This window comes from Hemitrygon akajei, chromosome 21 (assembly GCF_048418815.1).
Source record: "Hemitrygon akajei chromosome 21, sHemAka1.3, whole genome shotgun sequence".
In the NCBI taxonomy this organism is placed as follows: Eukaryota; Metazoa; Chordata; class Chondrichthyes; order Myliobatiformes; family Dasyatidae; genus Hemitrygon; species Hemitrygon akajei.
The window spans coordinates 32,128,786-32,152,452 of record NC_133144.1 but is presented as its reverse complement, the minus strand read 5'-3'; the positions used below and the strand labels follow the sequence as shown (position 1 = coordinate 32,152,452).

The window sequence follows — 23,667 nt, the reverse complement described above, 5'->3', positions numbered from 1 at the left end:
CCTTTCACCTCCTCCCACTCCCCCCCCCCCCCTTCCTGCCACTTGTGTTTCCATTCTGACAAATCAGTCTGTGACTTCTGCCCTGTTACAGTGAGGCTAACACCAACTTTAGGAACAGCACCTCATCTTCCATTTAGTCCTGTTGCAATGTCTTTGCAATTAAGATGGGCATATCATTTATTTTGACCGGCTGGTGGCGTAGTGGCATCAGCACTGGACTTCAGGGTGAGAGGTCCCAAGTTCGAATCCGGCCGGCTCCCTTGCATGCTCTCCATCCGTGCCTGGGTTGAGTGTCAAGCTAGCGACTCGACCTCGTAAAAAAAAAACCTGGAGAGGGATGGGCTCCGCCAGGTTTCAGATGCCCAAGACACGCCGTACGATGAGCAATCACCAAAAAGAACAGTGTAAAAAGCTTGTCACGACAGTGCCCCGACGACTCCACCAGGAGTTAAGGACACGCACGCACACACCATTTAATATATCTGAGCTGACTTTCTGAGAAATCCTGTCCTCTCAACACTGACATTCCCCATTCTTCTTTTGAATAATTCTATCTCCTTAATTTTCCTTTCAAAGACTATAACATCGGCTTTCTCCATCTTACATCTTATCTGCCATAATGATGTTCTCTCACTAGCCCAGTTGGCTTTGGCCATCCCTTTTGCCTTCCTCACAGCTTGGGCTTGTCTTATCTGCAGACTGGGCCTGTTACAGTGGTTCTTCATAGATATTATTTATAAGTAGCCGAGCCTCAGACGCTGTTCCGTTTGTGTGTGAACCACCAACACTGCAGTGGGATGTGGTATGATGCAGGAGAACGTGTAGGGGTTGTGTCCCTACACATCCCCTGCTTTGTCCTGTTGGTTCAGGTGACATGGTGTAAGAAGCCTTGCCAGGTTGTTGCACTGCACTTTGTATTTAGCTCATAATGTACAGCATCAAAATCAACGCTGTATCAGAATAAGTAAATAAAATCCATTCATACTGACAGATGAATGGCAATGAATATCAAACACTCTTTAGTAGATCAGGAGATCTAGAACCTGTGCTTGGCCTTCTGTTTTGTTCCTTGAGACAGAATCATACAGCACAGAAATGGGACCACTACGTAATACCTACAGTGCCTATAAAAAGTATTCACCCCCCCCCCCCCCGGAAATTTCCATGTTTTGTTGTTTTAGAGTATTGGAACATAGTGGATTTAATTTGCCGCCTTTTGACACTGATCAACAATGAAAGACTTCAGCATCAAAGTGAAAACAGGTCTCTACAAAGTAATCTGAATTAATTACAAATAAAAAACACAAAATAATGGATTACGTAAGTATTCACCACTTCAAGTCAGTATTTAGTAGATGCACCTTTGGCAGCAATTATAGCCTTGAGTCTGTGTGTATTTGTCTCTATCAGCTTTGCACATCTGGACACTGCAATTTTTCCCCATTCTTTACAAACGCTGTCTCAGATTTCATGGGTTTCGTAAATGAACAGCCCTTTTCAAGTCCAGCCACAAGTTCTCAATTGGATTGAGGTCTGGACTCTGACCTGGCCACTCCAGGACATGAACTTTGTTGTAAAGCCGTTCCTGTGTAGCTTTGGCTTTATGCTTGGGATCATTGTCTTGCTGGAAAACAAATCTTCTCCCAAGTCGCATTTCTCTTGCAGACTGCATCAGATTTTCCTTCAGGATTTCCCTGAATTTTGCTGCATTAATTTTACCCTCTACCTTCACAAACCTTCCAGGGCCTGCTGCAGAGCAGCATCCACACAGCATGATGCAGCCACCACCATGCTTCACGGTAGGGATGGTGAGTTTTTGATGATGTGTGGTGTTTGGCTTAGGTCAAGCGTAGCATTTAGTCTGATGGCCAAAAAGCTCAATTTTGGTTTTATCATACCATAGAACCTTCTTTCAGCTGACTTCAGAGTCTCCCACTTGTTTCTGGCAAACTCTAGCCCAGGTTTAGTGTGAGATTTTCCCAACAGTGTCTTTCTCTCTGCCACTCTCCCATAAAGCTGCGACTGGTGAAGCTCTCGGGCAACAGTTGTTGTATGCACAGTCTCTCCCATCTCAGACATTGAAGCTTATAACTCCTCCAGAGTTGTCATAGGTCTCTTGGTGGCCTCCCTCACTAGTCCCCTTCTTGCACGGTCACTCAGTTTTTGAGGATGGCCTGATCCGATTTACAGCTGTGACATATTCTTTCCATTTCTTGATGATTGACTTAACTCCAAGGGATATTCTGTGACTTGGATATTTCCTTGTATCCATCTCCATCTGCTTTTTAATAACCTTTACGCTGAGTTGTGTGAAGTGTTCTTTTGTCTTCATGGTGTAGTTTTTGCCAAGATACTGACTCACCAGCAGTTGGACTGTCCAGGTACAGCTGGTATTTTTACTACAATCAATTAAAACACCTTGACTACATGCAGGTGATCTCCATGTAACTTATTACGTGACTTCTAAAACCAGTTGGCTGCACCAGTGATGATTTGGTGTGTCATATTAAAGGGGTGAATATTTATGCAATCAATTATTTTGTGTAATATTTGTAATTAATTTAGATCACTTTGTAGAGATCTGTTTTCATTTTGACACGAGTTTTTCTGTTGATCAGTGGCAAAAATGCCAAATTAAACCCACTGTGATTCAATGTTGTAAAACAAAACATGAAAACTTCCAAGTGAGGTGAATACTTTTTATAGGCACTGCATTTCCAAATGTTCCCATTAGTACGGTATCTCTCTGCACCTTTCCTATCCAAGTATCTGTCCTAACACCTTTTCAATACTGCTATTGTAAAACCTTTTAAACATTGCAATTGTGTCTGCCTCCACCACTTCCTCCAGCTTGTTCCACATAACCACCACCCTGTATCTGGAAAAACATAACCCCTCAGATCTTTAAATTACTCCCCTCCCACCTTACACCTGCACCATCTAGTCCAGACTGTGCTGCCCTGGGCAAGAGATTTTAACCATCTGTGTAATGTTAGTTGCTACTGTCTGACACATTCAGCTCAACGAGGAAAATACACATTTGGAATCAAACTCAAAGTAAACTTATTATCAAAGTACGTGTGGATTGCCATTTACTACCTTGAGATTCATTTTCTTGCGGTCACTTAAAGGAAAATGAAGAAATAGATTAGAATTTATGAGAAAAAAACTGTTCAGAAACGAAGAGTGTCAAACAGCAAATGTGCAAAAGAAGACAAATTGTGCAACTAAAATACGGAGAATATGAGTTGTAAAGTGTCCTTGAAATTGAGTCTGTAGATTGTAGAATGAGTTCAAGATTCAAGATCATTTAATGTCATTTCTTGTACACAAGTGTAAGGAGAATGAAATCGTTGTTACTTCAGATCTGGTACAGCATAAAAAAACACAAAAGGTAAAGAACAAAATAATAAACAAAAAATACACAAGTACAGTATAAATACTTAAGATGACTTGTACACAGTGTACTGAATATCCATAACGTGATGTTAAGCTGTTCTGATAGATCAATACCATAAGACCACAAGGCATAGGAGAATGCCATTCAGCCCATTGAGTCTGCTCTGCCATTCCATCATGGCTGATCCCGGATCGCACTCAACCCCATATACCTGCCTTCTCGCTGTATCCTTTGATGCCCTGACCAGTCAGGAAACTATCAACTTCTGCTTTAAATATACATGTGACAGAGCATTCCATAGATTTACTACTCTCTGCTAAAAAAATTCCTCCTTATCTCTGTTCTAAAGGGTCAGCCCTCAATTTTGAGGCTGCACCCACTAGTTCTGGATACCCCACCATAAGAAATATCCTCTCCACATTCACCCTGTCTAGTCCTTTCAACATTCAGTAGGTTTCAATGAGATCCCCACGCATTCTTCTAATTTCCAGTGAGTACAGCCCTAAAGCTACCAAATGCTCCTCATATGTTAACCCCTTAATTCCTGGAGCCATCTTCGTGAACCTCCTCTGGACTCTCTCCAATGACAACACATCCTTTCTGACTTACGAGACCTAAAACTGTTAACAATACTCCAAGTGTGGCCTGACTAGTGTCTTATACAGGCTCAGCATTATCTCCTTGCTTTTCTATTCTATTCCCCTTAAAATAAATACCAACATTGCATTTGCCTTCTTTACCACAGATTCAACCTGTAAATGAACCTTCTGGGAGTTTGCACATGGACTCTCAAGTCCCTCTGCACCTCTGATGTTTGAACCTTCTCCCCATTTAGATAATAGTCCTTACTATTGTTCCGTTTACCGACATGCACTATCATACATTTCCCAACACTGTAGTCCATCTTACACTTTTTTGTCCATTATTCCAATTTGTCTTAAGTCCTGCTGCAATTGTGTTGCTTCCTCAGCACTACCTACCTCTCCACCTATCTTCATATCATCTGCAAACTTTGGCACAAAGCCATCAATTCCATTATCTAAATCATTGGCAAACAACGTGTGAAAAGTAGTGATCCCATTACTGACCCCCTGAGGAACACTACTAGTCACCGACAACCAACTAGAAAAGGCCTCCAGCCTGTCAGCCATTCCGTTATCCATGCCAGTATCTTTCCTGTAATGCCACAGGATTTTATCTTGTTAAACAGCCTCGTGCAGCACCTTATCAAATGCCTTCTGAAAATCCATTAAATGACATCCACTGCCTCTCCTTTGTCCATCCTGCTTGTTACTTCCTTGAAGAACTCTTAACAGATTTGTCAGGCAAGATTTCCCTTTACAGAGATCATGCTGACTTTATCATTAATTTCCATGTCCCTTGAAACCTCATCCTTAATAATAGACACCAACACTTTCCCAACCACTGAGGTTAGGCTAACTGGCCTATAATTTCCTTTCTTTTGCCTTCCTCCCTTCTTAAAGAGTGGAGTGACATTTGCAATCTTGCAGTCCTCTGGGACCATGCCAGAATCAAGTGATTCTTGAAAGATCATGACCAATGCATCTGTTATCTCTTCAGCAACCGCTCTCAGGACTCTGGGATGTGGCCATCTGGCCCAGGTGACTTATTCACTTTAAGACCTTTGAGTTTGCTAGTACTTCTTCCTTTGTAGTAGCAGTGGCACTCACTCCTGCTCTCTTGACACTCACGGACCTCTGGCACACTGCCTATGTCTTCCGTAGTGAAGACAGATGAAAATTATCCATTAAGTTCATCTGCCATTTGTTTGTCCCATTACTACCAGCATCATCTTCCCATGGTCCAATATCATCTCTCACCTCCCTTTTACTCTTCATATAACTGAGAAAACTTTTGGTATTCTGCTTTATATTATTGGCTAGTCTGTCCTCGTATATCATCTTTTCCCTTATTGCTTTTTTAGTTGTCTTTTTTTTTGGATTTTAAAAGCTTCCCAATCATCCAGCTTCCCATTCACTTGTTACCTTACATGCCCTTTCCTTGCTTTTATGTAGTCCTTAACTTTCTTTGTCAGCCACGGTTGCCTACCCCTGCCATTTGCGAACTTCTTTCCCTATGGGGAAATATCTATCCTGTGCTTTGTGAACTATTCCCAGAAATTTCTGCCGTCATCCCTGTCGGTATCTGCTTCCAATCCACCTGGGCAAGCTCCCCTCTCGTGCCTCTGTAATCCCCTTTATTCCATTGCAATACTGATATGTATGAGTTATGCTACCTCCCTTCTCAAATTGCAGTAGGAATTCAATCATATTATGATCACTGTCTCCTAAGGGTTCCTTTAACTTAAGCTCTCCAATAAGATCTGGGTTATTACAGAACCCCAATTTAAGTGAGCCTTTCCCCAAGGAGGCTCAAGCACAAGCTGCTCTAAAAAGGCACCTTGTATGCATTCAACAAATTCCCTCTCTTGCGATCCAACAACAGCCTGATTTTCCCAATGTCCTTGCATATTGCAGTACCGCATTTCAATTGTTATTTCATGCCTTTTCCAGCTCCATTTGCAATCTCAACCCCACATCTTGGCTGCTGTTTGGAGGCCTGTATATGATTCCCATGATAGTTTTTTTTACCCTTGCAATGTGTTGACTCCACCCACAAAGATTCAACATTCTCTGACCCTATGTCACCTTTTTCTAAAGATGTAATTCCATCTCTTACTAACAAAGCCACACCAACACCTCCGCCTTCCTGCCTGTCCTTTTGATACAAAGTATATGCTTTGATGTTACGCTCCCAACTATGGCCGCCTTTCACCCACGACTCAGTGATGCCCAAAACGTCATACTGACCAGTCTGCAATTGTGCTACGATTTCATCCACCTTATTCTGAATGCTATGTGCATTTAAGTGCAGCACTTTCAGTCCCACATTCTTCGCCCTTTTAAATTTTGCCTCTGTGGTACAATTTAACTCTTTGGTCTGTCTGAATTTGTACCCAATCATTGGCTTGTCCTTCCTTACATTCATGTTATACCCATCACTTACTTGTAAACCAGTTGGTTCATCCTCAGCTCTATTATCCTCGTTCTGATCCCCTGCCATATTCGTTCAAACCACTCCCAACAGCTCTAATAAGTCTGCCTGCAAGAATATTTGTCCCCCTTGGATTCAAGTGCAACCTATCCCTTTTGTATGGGTCCTACCTGCCTTTGAGGAGGTCCCAATTTTCCAGAAATCTGAATCCTCGCCCCCTGCTCCAATACTTCAGCCACACTTTTATCTGCCACCTCATTCTATTCCTATCCTCACTGTCACGTGGCACAGGCAGTAAACCCGAGATTACTACCTTTGAGGTCCTGCTTTTCAGCTTCCTTCCTAACTCTGCATTCTTTTGTTCTAGACCTCCTCCTTTTTCTTCTGATGTCATTGGTACCGATACTACGATACTATCAATATTGGTACTACGACTTCTGGCTGCTCACCCTCCCTTCTCAGGATCTTGTGGACGCGTCCAGAAACATCTCGGACCCTGGCATGTGGGAGGCAAACTACCATCTGTGTTTCTTTTTTGTGTCCACAGAATTGCCTATCTGCCCCCCTGACTATAGAGTCCACTATTACTGCTGCCATCTTCTTCCGTTCCCTACCATTTTGAGCTACAGGCCCAGACTTGGTGCCAGAGGCACGGTCGCTGTTGCTTCCCCTGGGTAAGTCATCCCCACCAATAGTACTCAAAATGGAATACTTACTGTTGAGGGGAACAGCCACAGGGGTGCTCTCCACTATCTGACATTCTCCCTTCTTTCTTCTGACAGTCACCCATTATCAGTTTCCTGTAGCCTTTGAGTGACTACCTCCCTGTAGCTCCTGTCTCGCTTTCCCTAACAAGCCGAAGGTCATCAAGCTGCAGCTCCAGTTCCCTGACGTGGTCTCTAAGGACCTGGTGCAGATGTGGCCATCGGGGAGGCTGGAAGTCTGGAAATCCCACGTCTGACACCCAGAACAGGACACTGGTTCTGTAGACATACCCCCTATTCTCTCTAGAGTTGAATAAGAAATAAGGAATAAACTTACTTTGCCTCCGCCTGTTCAGGTCGAAGCCTTGTTGAGCCAACGCCTTACTACTCTGACTCAAGACTACTTTGACGATGACCACTCCACTAGGCGGTACTTCTCTTTTATAGAGACAGAGTTTTTAAAAAGGTCTTTGTCAGACCTGCCTGGGAGTGCTCCTGTTGCGTCTGTGCAGTACATTCAATGACTCCCATCGAGAAACTTGCTGCTTTTTCAAGCTCTTTGCTGGACCTGCGCTGGAACACTCCTGTTGCGTCTGCACAGTAGTCCAATATATGTCACACTTTCTCCAGTTGGGACCTCTGTGTATTTATTAAGGAAACTTCCCTGTAAACATATTTGACAAACTCTATCCCATTCAGCCCTTTTACAATATGAGACTCCCCATCAAAATGTGGGAAGTTAAAATCACCTACCATCACAACCTTCTGTTTCTTGCAACGGTTTGCAATCTCTTTACATCCCACAGACTGTTTCATGAATAGCCCTGACTGTTGTTCTCAAAGGTTTGATGTCCCATCACCTTGGGAAAGCTCTATAGTCCACAGATCCAAAGACTTCAGCAAATTTCTACACATGTTCAATGTTGAGCTTTCCTTCTGGCTGTATCACCATCTAGAGGGGCCACTGCACAGGATCGGAAAAGGCTTCCAGCTCAGTCAGCTCCATTAAGGGATCAAGCCTGCCCAGCATCAAAGACACTTTCAAAGGCAATGCCTCTAAAAGGCGGCATGCATCATTAAGGACCCCCGTCATCGAGGACATGCTTTCTTCTCATTGCTACCTTCAACAAGGAGGTACAGTAGTCAAAAGACATACACTCAGCATTATAGGGCAGCATCTTCCCCTCCTCCATCAGGTTTCTGAGTGGACAATAAGCCTATGTACACTACCTCACTTTTTTTTTCTATCTTTTTGCTATTTTTGAACTACTTAATTAATTTAATTTTTAATATGTAATTACTTCTTGTAATCTATAGTTTTTATTATCTATTGCACTTTAGTGCTGCTGAAAAACAACAGATTTCATGACATATCAGTGATAATAAACCTGATTCTGAGATGTCTTTACCCTTGTTAAACTTGCAGGTTTCCACAGTTCTTTCAATATTATCATCCTGCTTTTTATTATCTCTCTTACTGTAAAATTTTCACTAAATATGGTTTGAATTATAAAATATGCAATCTAAATGCAATTCTTGTTTAAGGAAGTCCCTTCTTGATTAGGTTTATAAATGGAAGGAGTGCAGCTGATTCAAAAGCTACAAAGTCCTCGTGGCCATTACAGTTCCACATGGTTAAAGTTGGCGGTGATGTGAAAAGTTGATGAATTCATCACAACTATCCCACTGACCTTCAGCTGGAGACATGGAGATGTACAGCATAGAAGAAGGCCCTTCAGGTCCTTGCCCCTTTACACAAATCCCTTTTGCCTACATTAAGAATCCTTTATGTGTCTGTCTAAATATCTCTTAAACAATGTGATTGTACCTAGCTCCACCACCTTTTCTGGCAGCGTGTTCCAGATATCAAACCACAAACGAGAAAATTTGCAGATGCTGGAAATCCGTGCAACACGTACAAAATGCTGGAGGAACTCAACAGGCCAAGCAGGATCTATGGAAAAAATACAGTCGACGTTTCGGACCAAAACCCTTCGGCAGGACCCGAAACATCGACTGTACTTTTTTCCATAGAAGCTGCCTGGCCTGCTGAGTTCCTCCAGCATTTTGTATGTGTTGTTCCAGATATCAACCAGTCTTTGTGTGTGTGTAAAAAAAAATACAACGAACCTTCCCATCAAATTTCTTCCCCTCATACTCCAAATATGGACTGAGTATTCTGTCTACCTTATGTATGACTTTTATGATTTAATACACCTCCATCAGATCACCTCCAATTCTCCTTCACTCCAGAGAAAACAAGCCCAACCTATCTAGACTCTCCCTGTCACTGAATTACTCAATCGAGGCAAAATGCTGGTGAATCTCATCTGCACTCCAGTGCAATCATATCCTTCCATATAGTGTGGCAAACAGAATTATGCAGAATACTCAAAAGGGCAATCTAACCAGTGTTTTATAAAGTGGCAACTTAATGTCCCAACTTTTATATTTTATGCCTTGAAATAGGAAAGCATATGGATCATATTCCCAGTTCAGTGGTCCCAATTAATATCAGACAATGTGTACAATATACAACCTGACATTCTTACTCTCTACAGACGTCCTCGAAGAAAAGCACCAAAGAATGACTGACGGAAAAAACACGCAAGCAACATCAACTCTCCCCCTCCCCCACTTATTCTGGCAGAAAGCACCAGCACTCCCACCAACCACCATGCAAACAATAGCAAAGCCCCAAAGAGAGACCGTGGCCTACTGTCCATCCCAAAAGTTCGACACCCCTCAAGCTCTCTCTCACTAATCACTCCTTCCACGGCGAGAGGGGAGACAAGCAGGCGCTGTTACGATGTTGCAATCTGTAGCGCCTCTTTTATTTTGAGTGCCCGTGACTTGAGAATCAGCAGCAAGCTCTCACTTACCATCGAAAGAGAGAGGGTGTTCACCCAAGTGCAGAGGCCTGTGATAGCCACACTCACTGTCTCGATGTTCCGGCTCACCTCGATGCTTCAGTTCACAACACCGGCAAGAAATTGGGTCAACAGGACCGCACTCCAAAGGTGCCCATTTTCCAGGCCACTCCTGGAGATATTAGGCTGATATTAGATATCCAGCTGATCAGGGGAGCTCCAAGAATGGGAACGTGCCACCAAGCAGAACCGCAGTTTGAGTGTAACTGTAGATCACGGACTTCAACAGGACCCAGCCACCTTGAAAAGGAAAATAGAGACATTAGAAGAAGACTGGTTTAAACTGCTCCACTGATGGGCTAGGAGAAGTCACCCTCTGGTTCCTCCTTTAGCCCTGCCTCCATCTTTGCCAGCTGTCTACCTGTTTTGCAAATTGATCTTACTTGCTAAGGGTACTTTGTGGCCCCATTGTGCCCTCTTAATTTCTTAAGTTCTCTCTACTCATTCTACATTCCTCAAGAGACTCCTTCAATCGTAGTGGTCATTCTTGCCATCTGCTTTTGTTCCCTGATCAAACCTTCAATATCCTATATCATCCAAAGTCCCTTAATCTTGTTGTCATTCACCCTGACAGAAACATGCCGGCCCTAAACTCTTACTAATTCTCTGTTAAAGGCTCCCACTTGTCAGATGTTGTTTTACCCACAGGCATCTGCTTGCAATCTGTTTCCCTAGGCCCTACTGAAATCAGCCTTTCCTCAATTCAGGATCTCAATTTTAAGACCAACCTTAACCCTTTCCATAAATACCTTGAAACTTACAGGTTTCACTTTTCCCAATGTCTTCCCCTACCGACATTTTCCAAAACTTGCTCGATTTCATTTCTGAAGGTGAGGTCAAGTACTGCCCTGTCTCTTGTAAGACTCTGTACATCTCATCTCAAAAAGCTTTCTTGGATGCACACAACAAATTTCGCCCCATCTAAGTCCCTTGCTCTAAGTCAGTACTGTGAACATTAAAATCCCTCAACTTGACTCAATTGCTCCTATATCTTTCAGTGATTAGCTTACATATGTTCCACTCTCTAATCCCTGTTGACTATTTAGAAGCCCACTGTGTAACCCCAGCAATATTATCATCTCTTGGTTGTTCCTATATTCCACCAATAGGGCCTCCTTGGCTGATCCATTGAGGATATTCTCTTCAATTACCTCTGTGATGTTCTAATTAGCTCAGATGTCTCCTGTTCTCCCATTATCTCAGATTACTAATCCCACTCCATTATTTTGCAATTTTACTATCATTTATTGTTTATATATTATCCAAATCAATACCAGAATAGATAGGCACATGGATGTAAGAAAATGGAGGGTTATGGGCTGCGTAGGAGGAATGGGTTAGATTGATCATGCAGTCGGTCTGCATGGTTGACATAGTGTCATGAGCTGAAGGACCATAAGGCATAGAGCAGAATTAGGCCATTCAGCCCATTGAGTCTGCTTCACCATTTCATCGTGGCTGATTTATTATCCTTCTCAACCTCATTTGCCTGCCTTCTCCCATAACCTTTCATCAAGAAATTAACAACCTCTGTTTTAAATATGCTCAGTGACTTGGCCTACACAGCCACTCAATGCAATGAATTCCACAGATTCACTATCCTCTGATTAAAGAAATTCCTCCTCATCTTTGTTCTAAATGGACGTCCCTCTATTCTGAGGCTGTATCCTCTGGTGTGCAGCTCATCCACTACAGGAAACATCCAACTTACATCCACACTATTCCAAACCTTTCGATAATTGATAAATTTCAACGATTCCCTCCTCATTCTTGTAAACTCAAGCGAGAGCCATCAAACGCTCCTCAGACGTTAACCCTTTCATTTCTCATTAACTTCCTCTGCACCCTTTCTAGTGCCAGCATATCTTTTAGATAAGGGGCCCAAAACTGCTCACAATACTCCCATGTGTAGCCTGACCAATGTCTTAAAAAGCCTCAGCATTACATCCTTGCTCTTATACTCTAGTCCTCTTGAAATGATGCTAACATAGATAGATAGATAGATAGATACTTTATTCATCCCCATGGGGAAATTCAACTTTTTTTCCAATGTCCCATACACTTGTTGTAGCAAAACTAATTACATACAATACTTAACTCAGTAAAAAATATGATATGCATCTAAATCACTATCTCAAAAAGCATTAATAATAGCTTTTAAAAAGTTCTTAAGTCCTGGCGGTAGAATTGTAAAGCCTAATGGCATTGGGGAGTATTGACCTCTTCATCCTGTCTGAGGAGCATTGCATCGATAGTAACCTGTCGCTGAAACTGCTTCTCTGTCTCTGGATGGTGCTATGTAGAGGATGTTCAGAGTTATCCATAATTGACCGTAGCCTACTCAGCGCCCTTCGCTCAGCTACCGATGTTAAACTCTCCAGTACTTTGCCCACGACAGAGCCCACCTTCAATGCTTCCTCCCCAACACGCCACCACAAAGAAGAGGGCGCTCTCCACAACTGACCTATAGAACATCTTCAGCATCTCACTACAGACATTGAATGACGCCAACCTTCTTAGGAAGTACAGTCGACTCTGTGCCTTCCTGCACAAGGCATCTGTGTTGGCAGTCCAGTCTAGCTTCTCGTCTAACTGTACTCCCAGATACTTGTATTTGTATTTGCATTCCTTACTACTGACTCAACCTACAAGTGAACCTTTAAGGAATCCTGCAAAAGGACTCGCAAGTCCCTTTGCTCCTCTGATTTTTGAATTTTCTCCCCGTTTAGAAAATAGTTTACGCCTTTGTTCCTGGTACCAAAGTGCTTGATCATACACTTCCTACAGTATATTCCATCTGCCACTTCTTTGCCCACTCTCCTAATCTGTCTTAAGTCCTTCTGCAGACACCCTACTTCCACAACGCTGCTATTAACCGAAGGGTCAGTTGACCCAGGTGTGGAACCCCTGATCTAAATCTTTCTTATTGATCTATTTACCCAAATGTCTTTTAAATGTTGTTATTGTACCACTTCTTCTGGCAAATCATTCCATAAATGCACCACACTGTCAGTGTGAAGAAGTTGTTCCTTTCTAAGGCTGTCCCCTCTCACCTTATACCTATGCCTTCTAGATTGTAGTTCCCCTTCTCTGGGGAAACTAGATGATGTGCCTTCCCCTCATGGTTTTATACACCTCTATGAATGCACCCGTTCCTAGGAATGAAGTCCGAGCAGATCCAGCCTCTCCCGATAATCCGGTCTCCTGAGCCCTGGTAGCATCATCATTAAGTCACTTGTATTGGTAGCGTCATTGAAGTTGTCCCTACAATGAATTTGGTTGGGTTATTAAGGAGAGCAGAGGAATGGTAAACTTGTGTTAGAAGGCACTGGAAAAGGATCGGAGAATGGAGATAAAATAGAATGTATTCTGAAGTTGTGTCCTCAGCCTTGGCTTATGCTGCACCTTGGCCAGAAGAAGGGAGCAATAAATTATGTAAGTGGAGGAGGAAGTTATTTTTTATTATTATTTTTTCAAAATGCAAGTACAAGTGGCAAGGCCAGCTTTTATTTCCCATATCTCGTTGCACCTGAGAAAGTGTCTTAATTAGAACTTTAATTCCGACATGTCAGTCCACGGCCTTCTCTTGTGCCAAGAAGAGGCCACCCTTAGGGTGGAGGAGCTACACTTTATATTCCATCTGGGTAGCCTCCATCGTATGGCATTTCTCTTTCCGGTTTAAAAAAAAAAATTCCCTACCCCTCACCTCTTCCACTATTCTCCATTCTGGCCCCTTACCTCTTCTCACCTGACTATCACTTTCCCCTGGGTCCCCTCGTTCTTCCCTTCCTCCTAACGTTCACTCTCCTCCACCCACCTGGCTTCATCTATCTCCTTCCAGCTAGCCTCCTTCCCCTCCTTCCATCTTTTTATTCTGGTGTCTTCACCCTTCCTTTCCGGCCCTGAGGAAGGGTCTCAGCCTGAAACGTTAACTGTGTGTTCATTTCCATAGATGCCGCCTGACCCACTGAGTTCCTCCAGCATTTTGTGTGCGTTGCTTTGGATTTCCAGCATCTGAAGACTTCCTCGTGTTTAAGGTGTCATTGAGCGCTTTACTGAGTGACTGCTGTCCCTCTGGTGAAGTGCTATTGGGTAGGCAGCTCTAGAGTTTAAACCCTGCCACAGTATATTTCCAAGTCAAGGGGGTGTGTGGCTTGAAGGGAGCTTGCTGGTGACGTACCTTCACGTGTTTGGGATGTTGTGTTGAAGTAGCTAAAGCCAGTAACTGCATGCACTCCGGGAGGTGGTTTACACTGAAGCCACTGTGATTGAGGGAGCGAACATTCAGGTTGGTGGATTACGTGGGCATCTCTGAGTTTTCTGAGCGATGTGTAACCATGGCGATGTAAGCAGGGTGATGGAATATCTCCACTTGCTTCCCCAAGATAGTGGCGAGTATTCAGACACACTGCTGGCATCAGTTGTAGATGGTGGAAAGTTTAGAGGTGTCTCGCTTTCCATGGGAAGCCGATAGATAAACAACATGATGTTTGAGTCACTGGGTATGCTGACCACTTGTTAAACAAAGTGTCTTTTGAAATTAGAGCAAACCGTCCATGGATGAAAGGACTCTTCTCCCCATGCATACAATGCACAGCATGGCTGACTAAGCACACAGACACCAACTTCATATCTTTGTGTGTGACACAAGGGAAAAGCCAAGGTGTGATTGGAATGAAGAGGGTTCAATCTGTTGCTGTACAGAACCCACCAGGAGCAGGTAGATTTACTGAGGGAGGAACTCCAAATCTGCCACCTTCCATACTCCTCTGACTGGTTGTAGTTGGTCAGGACCACTGTCTCATCCAGCAATTTCCACCCCCCCCCCCCCCCCACCACCACCACCACCAATGCAAACATTACTGAAGTCCACGCGGACAGTCCAAACAGTGAACACTGCTTAAGTAATAATTCATGCCTATCATGATGGTGGGTGGTGGAATAAGTGACCGTTGTGGGAGTTCAGGCAGAGATGAACATTCAATAAGAAATAAGCTGAGGCAGGCAGGGTGTTGGGTGATGTGACTGAGTGGGTATAGTGTAGAGATGCAGTTGGCAGCCTCAAAGAGGACAGCAAGGCCGTGACCAGTCTAATTTGGCATTGGAAGTTGCCCAGGGGATGTATAGAATTCGAGCCTGGGTAACCGAGTCTGTGAAAAAGATTTTCATTGTTGCCACTATAAAAAATGAAAGGCAAACTACATTGTAGGTGGTCTTGATGCCTCTCTCTCTCACTTTGAAATGTTTTAAGTTTCATTGTATGTCAGTTTTTGCTGCTAGCTGGACTTTGAATTGTCCCTTGGACTGTGTGCTGTAATTTGCATTATAAACACGAGACTTTGCAGATGCTGACACACAAAAAATGCTGGAAGAACTCAGCAGGTCAGGCAGCATCTATGAAGATGAATAAATATCAGCTGTTTATTCATTTCCTTTGTATTATAAAATTTAATAGTTGAATATCTCTTTGGATCCAGTCTCTATCCTGAAACATTCATAAGTTACAAAGACTTCAGACGTTTTTGAAATCTAATTGCCAAACGTACATTAGCTTTGAATCAGGCCAAGTCCTTCCTCATTAATCATTTATAATAATAGGCTCCAAGCCAGTATTTTGTAATTTCATGCTGGCTGTGTGGGATGATTTGAGTTGAGTGTGGTTTGATCTGAAGCCACATCTTGTAATAAATCCCATAAACCACCAGGCTTGTCATATGCAGACTACTATCTGCCCACAGCTTTGAGGACAATGCCTCCAGGGTTGATGGAATTGGCATTCAGTTCAAATGCACAGACATCCCCTCCTCAGTTCATCAGTTCAGCTCCAATACAGGGAATCCATTTACAGGTTAGTTAACCAAGCTCTCATTCTCCTGCCTGGTCTTCACAGCTGAAACTTCAAAGGACACAATCCTCCATTAAAGCCACATAGTGCTGGATCCCATGAGGTCTACGATTGAGGGGGGAAAGCAAGATTACATCACACTATCAGAAGGTGAGAGGTGTAAGCAAGAGGAGGTCATTCAGTTCCTCAGGCCTTCTCCGAGATTCAGTCAGATCCTGGCTGCTTTCAGTATCACCATCTCACACTCACACCTTATTCCTTCATTCCAAAGATATCTTACCTCTATCCCCTGTCAGAACTTTGTCTGTTCCTAAGATCACTTCTTCTGAACTCATGAGAATAATAGGCTGAATGTGTCAACAGTAATGTAGCAAATCAAAATGGATGTCCTTGGGATTTTTCTACATTATATTCCATCAACCACATCCTCTCCCACTCACTGAGCCTCTGCGATTTGAGGAAATATTTTTATCTACAGCAGACAATGGTTGGAATATGGAACACTTACTTCCCTTCAACTACTTAGTTCTTGAACCTGCAGCACAACTCTAATCACTAGAGTTGACCAACTGTACGACTTTGATTTTGCATTAAAGTAGGCTGTTTTGCTCTAATTATTCTTTTGTGTGAAAATTCTCAGGAGGTACTTGATACGTGGCATGAGTGATGGGCTGAAGTATGTTTCCCTGTTGTATGACTACAGCTCTCCATCTTTGCCCAAAACATTAGTGAAATCTCTTAGTAATGTAGACCAGCAACATGCACAAATTACTGGAGAAACTCAGCATTTGTCATGAAATTTGTTGTCTTTGTAGCAGCAGTACAATACAATCTATAATAATAGAGAAAAATAACTGAATTACAGTAAAAAAAATATAGAAAATAGTTAAATATCTAGTTGAAAAATAGAAATGAAAAAGTAGTGAGATAGTGTTCATGGGTTCAATGTCCATTTAGAAATCAGATGGCAGAGAAGAAGAAGCTGTCCCTGAATCGTTGGTGTGTGCCTTCAGGCTTCTGAACCTCCTCCCTGACAGTAACAATGTGAACAGGACATCTCCCAGGTGATGGACATCCTTAATGATGCACACAACCTTCTTGAGTCACTGCTCCTTGAAGATGTCCTGAATACTACAGAGGCTAGTGCCCATGATGGAGCCGACTAATTTTACAACTCTCTGCAGCTTACTTTGATCCTGTGCAGTAGCACCCCTCCCTCATACCAGACAGTGATGTAACTGATTAGAATGCTCTCCTTGGTACATCTGTAGAAATTTTGCAAATGTTTTTGTTGACAAACCAAGTCTGCTCAAGCTCCTAATGAAATATAGCCACTGTCTTGCCTTGAAGGAATTGTTTCTTTCCTTGTATGATTACAAGGAAATCATCTTTGCCACAACATTATTGAAATCTAATGACATAGACTAGCAACACACAGAAAGCACTGGAGAAACCAAGCAGGTGACACAACCTCTCTGGAGGGAAATAAACTGTCGATTTTTCGGGCCGAGATCTTTCATCAGGACTGGAATGGAAGGGGACAGAAGCTAGAGTAAGAAGGTGTGGGGAGGAGAAGGAGCATGAGCTGGCAGATGATTGGTGAAGCCAGGTGAGGGGAAGGGAGGTGGGTGGATGAAAAGTAATGATGTGAGAAAGAAGGAGATGGAAGGCGGATGAGGTAAAGGGCTGCAGAAGAAGGAATCTGACAGTAGAGGATGGTGGAATAACAAAGGAGGTGGAGAACCAGACTGAGGTAATGGGCAGGTGGTGAGGATTCACAGCATCTTCAGAAACACATTGTAGCTGCTGCGCTGTGGTCGCTGCCCTTGGGAGAGGCTCCGCAACACTGTAAGCGTTCTCCAACAAAGGCAACTAAGGCTAGAGACAACCAGTGGCAAAAAGCTTACAACCTGCTGGAGGAACTTGGCGGGTTGAGAAGCGTGGGGGGGTGGAGGGTGGGGAAATTTCAGTGTTTCAGGTTAAGACCCTGCATCAGGACTGAGGAGTTACTGATGCCGTCTGAAAATGAGTCGGACATATTCTGCACAGATAGCAAGCAGAAACAACCACTAGATAAAACAGTCCTCTGGACAGTATGGTTCTACTGGTGGGGTCCACTATCCAGGGTTCCACTGGTGGGGATAAAGACTAGACAGTGAAGGCTCAAAAGGTTTGTTTTTTCCAGTCAAGATGGTGCTGGCAAACAATGATTCCTTGGGCGAGGAAGATTGAAGCATTGAGATGAGTGTGAAGGGGACCAACGAGGGCTCCCAAGAGAGACGGTCAGCAGCCCCGTCCCCTGCGGAATCAGCACGTTTGGCCCCGGATTGGTGGCGTTCGAACCCAGCTTGCAGCGTCTGGCACGTCAGACGCCAGGTCAGCAGAATTAGGATCGGTGGTCACTCTTCACAGAAGGACTAAGTTCGTGCGTCTGCTCCCCTCATGAAAAGACATTTCCCATATTCTGAGATTAATGTGATTATTGATCTGTATATTGGTTTCCTTTAGTTTCTTGGTGTTCTCTTTCTTGTGGATAATTGGTGGGTGGGAGATCTGTTTTGTGTGTAAGTGGGGGGATTGGGGGTATGGTGCTAGTGTTGCTGTTCTTTTCTGCAAGTGGGGGGTCAGGGACTGTATGTGTAAGGGAGGTGATTGGTATTGTGGCTGCGGGCGAGGGGAGGGGGGATTTTGGGGTCTGCGAGTTTTGTGTCTTTTTCATGATGGAGGGGAGTTGATGTCTTTTCTGTCATCAACACCCATGGTCTTTCTGCATTCAATGGTTATCTGGAGTAGACAAATATCAGAGTTGTATTGTACATGTATATTTTGACATAAAATGAACCTTTGAACCTTTTGAAAGAATGAGACCACGAAGACCACAGCTTTCCATGGGAGCTCGCTTTTCTCACGCAACTATGGGTCCTCATAGTTATTGACTAGGTTCCAAGCTCCCATTCTTAGGGAGGATTGAAGCTTTGAGAGTTACAGGTTACCACAGGAGATTGAATCCTATTTGCAGAAATTAGTTTATGATAGAACTCAATTCATCGACAGAGAGTTCACGGAGAGGATGGCACTTGCAAAGCACAGTGACTTCTTGTCAGTAGCAAATTAACAAAACTACTAACTACTTTATTAAATCACACTTTTGCTAGTAAACAATCACTGTAGTTTCCCTTTCGGAGTTGACCTTTTGAACTAGCGCCTTTATGGTGTGAATTGAAGTCTCAATGGAGCAAGATGGTTGTGGCGTGGCGTGCATGGGCCACGTTGAGGTGGCGTGGCCTGGCCCGAGAGTGGGGAATGAGCCAACGTTCGGCCATTACTGGAGCAGACTTGGAGGTGATTCGATATGGCAGAATCGAGGCAGCGGACCCTAGACCCGAGCGTGCGGAATGACCTGAGTCTTGATCAATTTAAGCACCTGGCCAAATTGGAAGGGTCGGGCACTGGCTGAACTCCGATCCCAGGAGTGAGGAATGAACCAAGGTTTGGATGATTTAAATGCCAGGCCGGTTTGAAAAGGTTAGGGTGACAGGGCCGGAGGCGAGGGACGGACCAGTTCAGCTTACTGCTCAGCGAGGTGTGCTCATCTCTGTGCTGAGCAGGCTACTGGGTCGGCTGCAGTGAAACTGGCTTTGCAGCTGTGAACTCACTCTTGCTTTTGTTAGAACCATAGAACACTACAGCACAGGAAACAGGCCATTCGACCCTTCTAGTGTTGTATGCATGGTTTGTTTTTTCCTTGCACATTGGGTTTTTGACAATCCTCTGTTCTTTTAATTTGTTCTACTGGGTTTCTTTGTTTCGTGGCTGCCTGGAAGGAGACGAATCTCAAGGTTGTGAAATGTATATGTACTTTGATAATAAATGTAGATTGAAGTTTGAGAGGTAAAGGAAGACTCAAACCTTGTCATACATCATCAGCAGGATGAGGTCCAGAGACTGGCATGATAGCACTAACTGATAGTCAGAATCAGGTTAATCATCAACGGCATATGGTGTGAAACTTGTTATCTCAGTTACTGCAGTACAATGATAATATAGAAAGAAAAATAAATAGGCAAATCATTTACAGTAAATAGTTCAAAAATAGTGCAAAATAGAAATAATATATTAAAAAAGTGAGGTCGTGTTCATGGGTTCAATGTTCATTTAGATCGTATGGCAGTTGGAAGCCTGCCCACAATACCTAGAGGAGGCGAGTAGATAAAATCATGAGGGGTGGAAATAAGGTGAATAGTTGCAGTGTTCATCTCAGGGCGGGAGAGTATAATACTGGAGGGCATAGAGAGAGGGGAGAGATTTAAAGGGAACTTGAGGGGCAGGTTTTCCACACAGATGGTGGGTGGATTGAGTTACCAGAGGAAGTGGCAGAGGCAGGCATAATTACAACAATGAAATAATTGGATAGGTACATAATTGGATATGGTTTTAAGGGACGAGGGCCGAATGCAACAAAATGTGCAAGTCCAGTAAGGTAGTGTGGTTAGTACAGACCAGCTGGGCTGAAAGGCCTGTGTGCTGCATGACTCCGTGGCATGTCTTCCTGCTCTCCATTCTACATTCTTTAGTCTGCTTTCGCTCTCAGTGCTTCCATTCACTCGCTGATTAGAAAACATGGTTACCCAGTTTTACCATATCAAAGGCACTCCCCTCCCTTGCCCTCCCTGTAACTTTACAACTACTTTACCTCCTTTTCAGTTCTGATGGAGGATCTCCAAGCTGAGGCATAGACTTTGTTTCCCTTCCCACAGATGCAGCCTGACCTGCTGAAGTGTTTCCAGTGTGTTGTGTTGTTATACACAGAGACTGTGATAGAGTAGACACGTATACCACGTCACCATTCACAACCCTGAGGTTCATTTTCTAACAGGCGTACTCTATGAATCCGTGAAAGAATAATAATTACAACAGACTCAGTGAAAGGCCACACCAATTTGGGTGTTCAATTAGTGTGCAAATAATAATGAATAAGCAATAAATATTGAGAACGTGAGATGAAGAGTCCTTGAAAGTGAGTCTTTAGGTTGTGGGAACAGTTAAGTGAGGGGGCAAGTGAAGTTATCTTCTTTGGTTCAAAGGCCTGATGGTTGAGGGTTAATAACTGTTCCTGAACCTGGTGCTGTGAGTCCTAAGGCTCCTGTACCTTCTTCCTGGTGGCAACAGTGAGAAGAGAGCATGGCCTGGGTGGTGGGGATCGCTGATGATGGACGCTGCTTTCCTGCGATGATGCTTCCTGCAGGTGTGCTCATCCTGCAGCTGCAGAAGATCATGAACACAGCCCAGCACATCACACAAACCAATCTTCCATCCTTGGACTCTCTTTACACCACACGCTGCGCTGTCGGAGCAGTGCTGCCAGGATAATCAAGGACAAGACCCAACCAGCCAACACACTTTTTGTCCCACTTCCCTCTGGGAGAAGGTTCAGGAGCATGAAGATACGTACCGCCAGATTTGGGAACAGCTTCTTTCCAACAGTGATAAGACTGCTGAACAGATCCTGACCCGGATCTGGGCCGTACCTTCCAAGTATCTGGACCTGACTTGCACTACCGTACTTTCCCTTTTCTATTTTCTAATTATGATTTATTATCTAAATTTTTATTATATTTACTTTGATTTGTACTTCAGGGAGCGCAAAGTGCAGAAACAATTATCACTGTGTTGATTGTACGCTCTAGTATCAATTGTTTGGTGACAATAAAGTACTTGTATTTGTATTGATGCAGCCAGTCGATCTCTGGGGCTGCTCTGTCAGCTTAGCCAGTAGTCCCTGGAGCCAGTGGGTTTGGGACATGTTGCCGAGTCTGAATCCGGTACCAAAGTCAATGTCAGGTGATCAGTTTCCTCCTCGCATTTCAAACTTAAGTATAACTGAATGGTTTACTGGGCATTTTCTGTGGTTCGAGATAAGTGGAGCCCTGTGAAAGAGTCAGGGTTCCTGCTCTGAGGGATATCTGCTGCATCGGGGGCCGGGCAAGTGGGTTTAGGATTATCCACTTTTACTGACGGTTTTTTAAAATCTAGGTATCTAATTAATTGAAAGTAAGTTTCCAAAGGCCATGGTTGGTTTTTGAACTGGAGACCACCAAACTCCTTTCTTTAAGTCTGCATCAGATGTTTGCGAGAATGGACCTTGCTGAAGTACTGCGGGAATAAAACTCTCTTATATGGCCCCGGCACTCTCCTGGTTACCTTTGTTGTGCTGCGTATCATATGGAAAGATTCAGATCCATTCATTAAGGCTTTTGTTGTGTGTTACCAGTGGCTTTCTGGGGAGATATTGCTCTGGATGAAGAGGATCTGAAGTATTTTCATCGTGACAGAAGTTCAGGTTTAATGGGACAGGAAGCTGACAGAACAGGACACACAACTGGTAAGTGTTACTAAGCCGAGACTGTAATGATGCTGGATATGGGGTAAGGTGATTGTGAAGGAGCAGGAATAGTATAGCCCAATAAAAATGGGAAACTTGATTTTTGATATAGATTTAAGAATCAGTCAAAACTGAAAAATTATAATAACAATGAAAATTAGAATCACCTTATTTGCTAGTATGTAAAACATACCAGAATTGAATGTGGTCCGGTGCCAAGCATAAAACACAGGACAATACCATGGCAGAGAACACAACAGCAACCAGCAGTTTACAAGATGATTCTGCAAAATGCCATGAGCAATCAACAATTAGCAGAATGGCCACATGCGCAAACATCAAGAATCAAACTTAAAGAAATGTGAACATATGAACAGACTCAAACAAGAGAAAATCTACAGATGATGAAAATCCAAGCGACACACACAAAATGCATGAGGAACTCAGCAGGCCAGGCAGCATCTATGGAACAAAGTACAGTCGACGTTTCAGGCCAAGACCCTTCAGCAGGGCTGGAGAAAAAAAGATGAATAGGCTCAATAGTTATCAACTGAACAAGGATTGTAGGAAAGACCATTTAGTGGATGTTGTGCAGGGTATTATACCTGAGTGAGTTTTGTTGGGGAGCTGGATAGCTACAGGAAAGAAGCTTCGGAAATGACACGCAATCCTGGTGGTGATGGACTTGTAGCATCTCCCCAATGGTGAATAGGTGATTCTTCGGGTGGATGGAATCAGCAGTATTTTTTTTTAACTCTTTTCTTTGCCCTGATGATGAAGAGGTCTTTTAATGTCAGTAGCTGACAGCCAGTGAACCACTCACTGCAACATGGACTTGGAGGAAGGAGGCGGGAAACCAAATGGTGATAGAGGTGGTTACAACACTCTCAATGACTGAATAAAAATTCATCAGGATGTACCCCGAGATGTTAAGTTTCCTAAGCTTCTGTAGGAAGAACAATCTCTTCTGGGCTTTCCTAGTGATGCCCCACTTCAACCTATTGCTAATGGTAGTCCCCATGAATTTGAATGACTTGCCCACAGACACAGTCTGACCACTAATTCCCAAGAGGGGTTGTCGTCAGAAGTTGATCCTCATTTCCACTGTCTTGCTAGCATTAAATTGTTACGAGCGCACCATCCTGCATGATGGTCTACCTCTCTTTGATAGCACGTCACATCATTATTAGAGATGAGACTAACTACAGTCATGTCATCCACAAACTTTAGGATTTTAATGGATTTGGCTGTGGAGATGTAGGAGGGGTAAAAAAGCAGCCCTGGGGAGAGCCTGTGCTTACAGACGGAAGTGTTTTGGTCATCTGTCAGCAGGAAGATAATTGTCGGAAGGAAGAAACTGAAGAATTGGAGTTAAGGATGGAATCTGAGTC

The 23,667-nt window shown here is 43.5% G+C and overlaps 1 protein-coding gene across 2 annotated transcripts in view; it reads left to right on the top strand.

Moving 5' to 3' along the window:
• LOC140714193 (tolloid-like protein 2) overlaps positions 1-23,667 on the top strand; it is a 105,065-nt gene that overhangs the window by 15,825 nt on the left and 65,573 nt on the right. The window contains exon 2 of one of the 2 annotated variants that reach the window (XM_073025101.1): positions 22,166-22,276. The exons of the other annotated variant lie outside the window; for it this stretch is intronic. Coding sequence (XP_072881202.1) covers positions 22,166-22,276 — 111 coding nt within the window. The remainder of the gene's footprint in view (positions 1-22,165; positions 22,277-23,667) is intronic. 2 annotated transcript variants of the gene reach the window in all.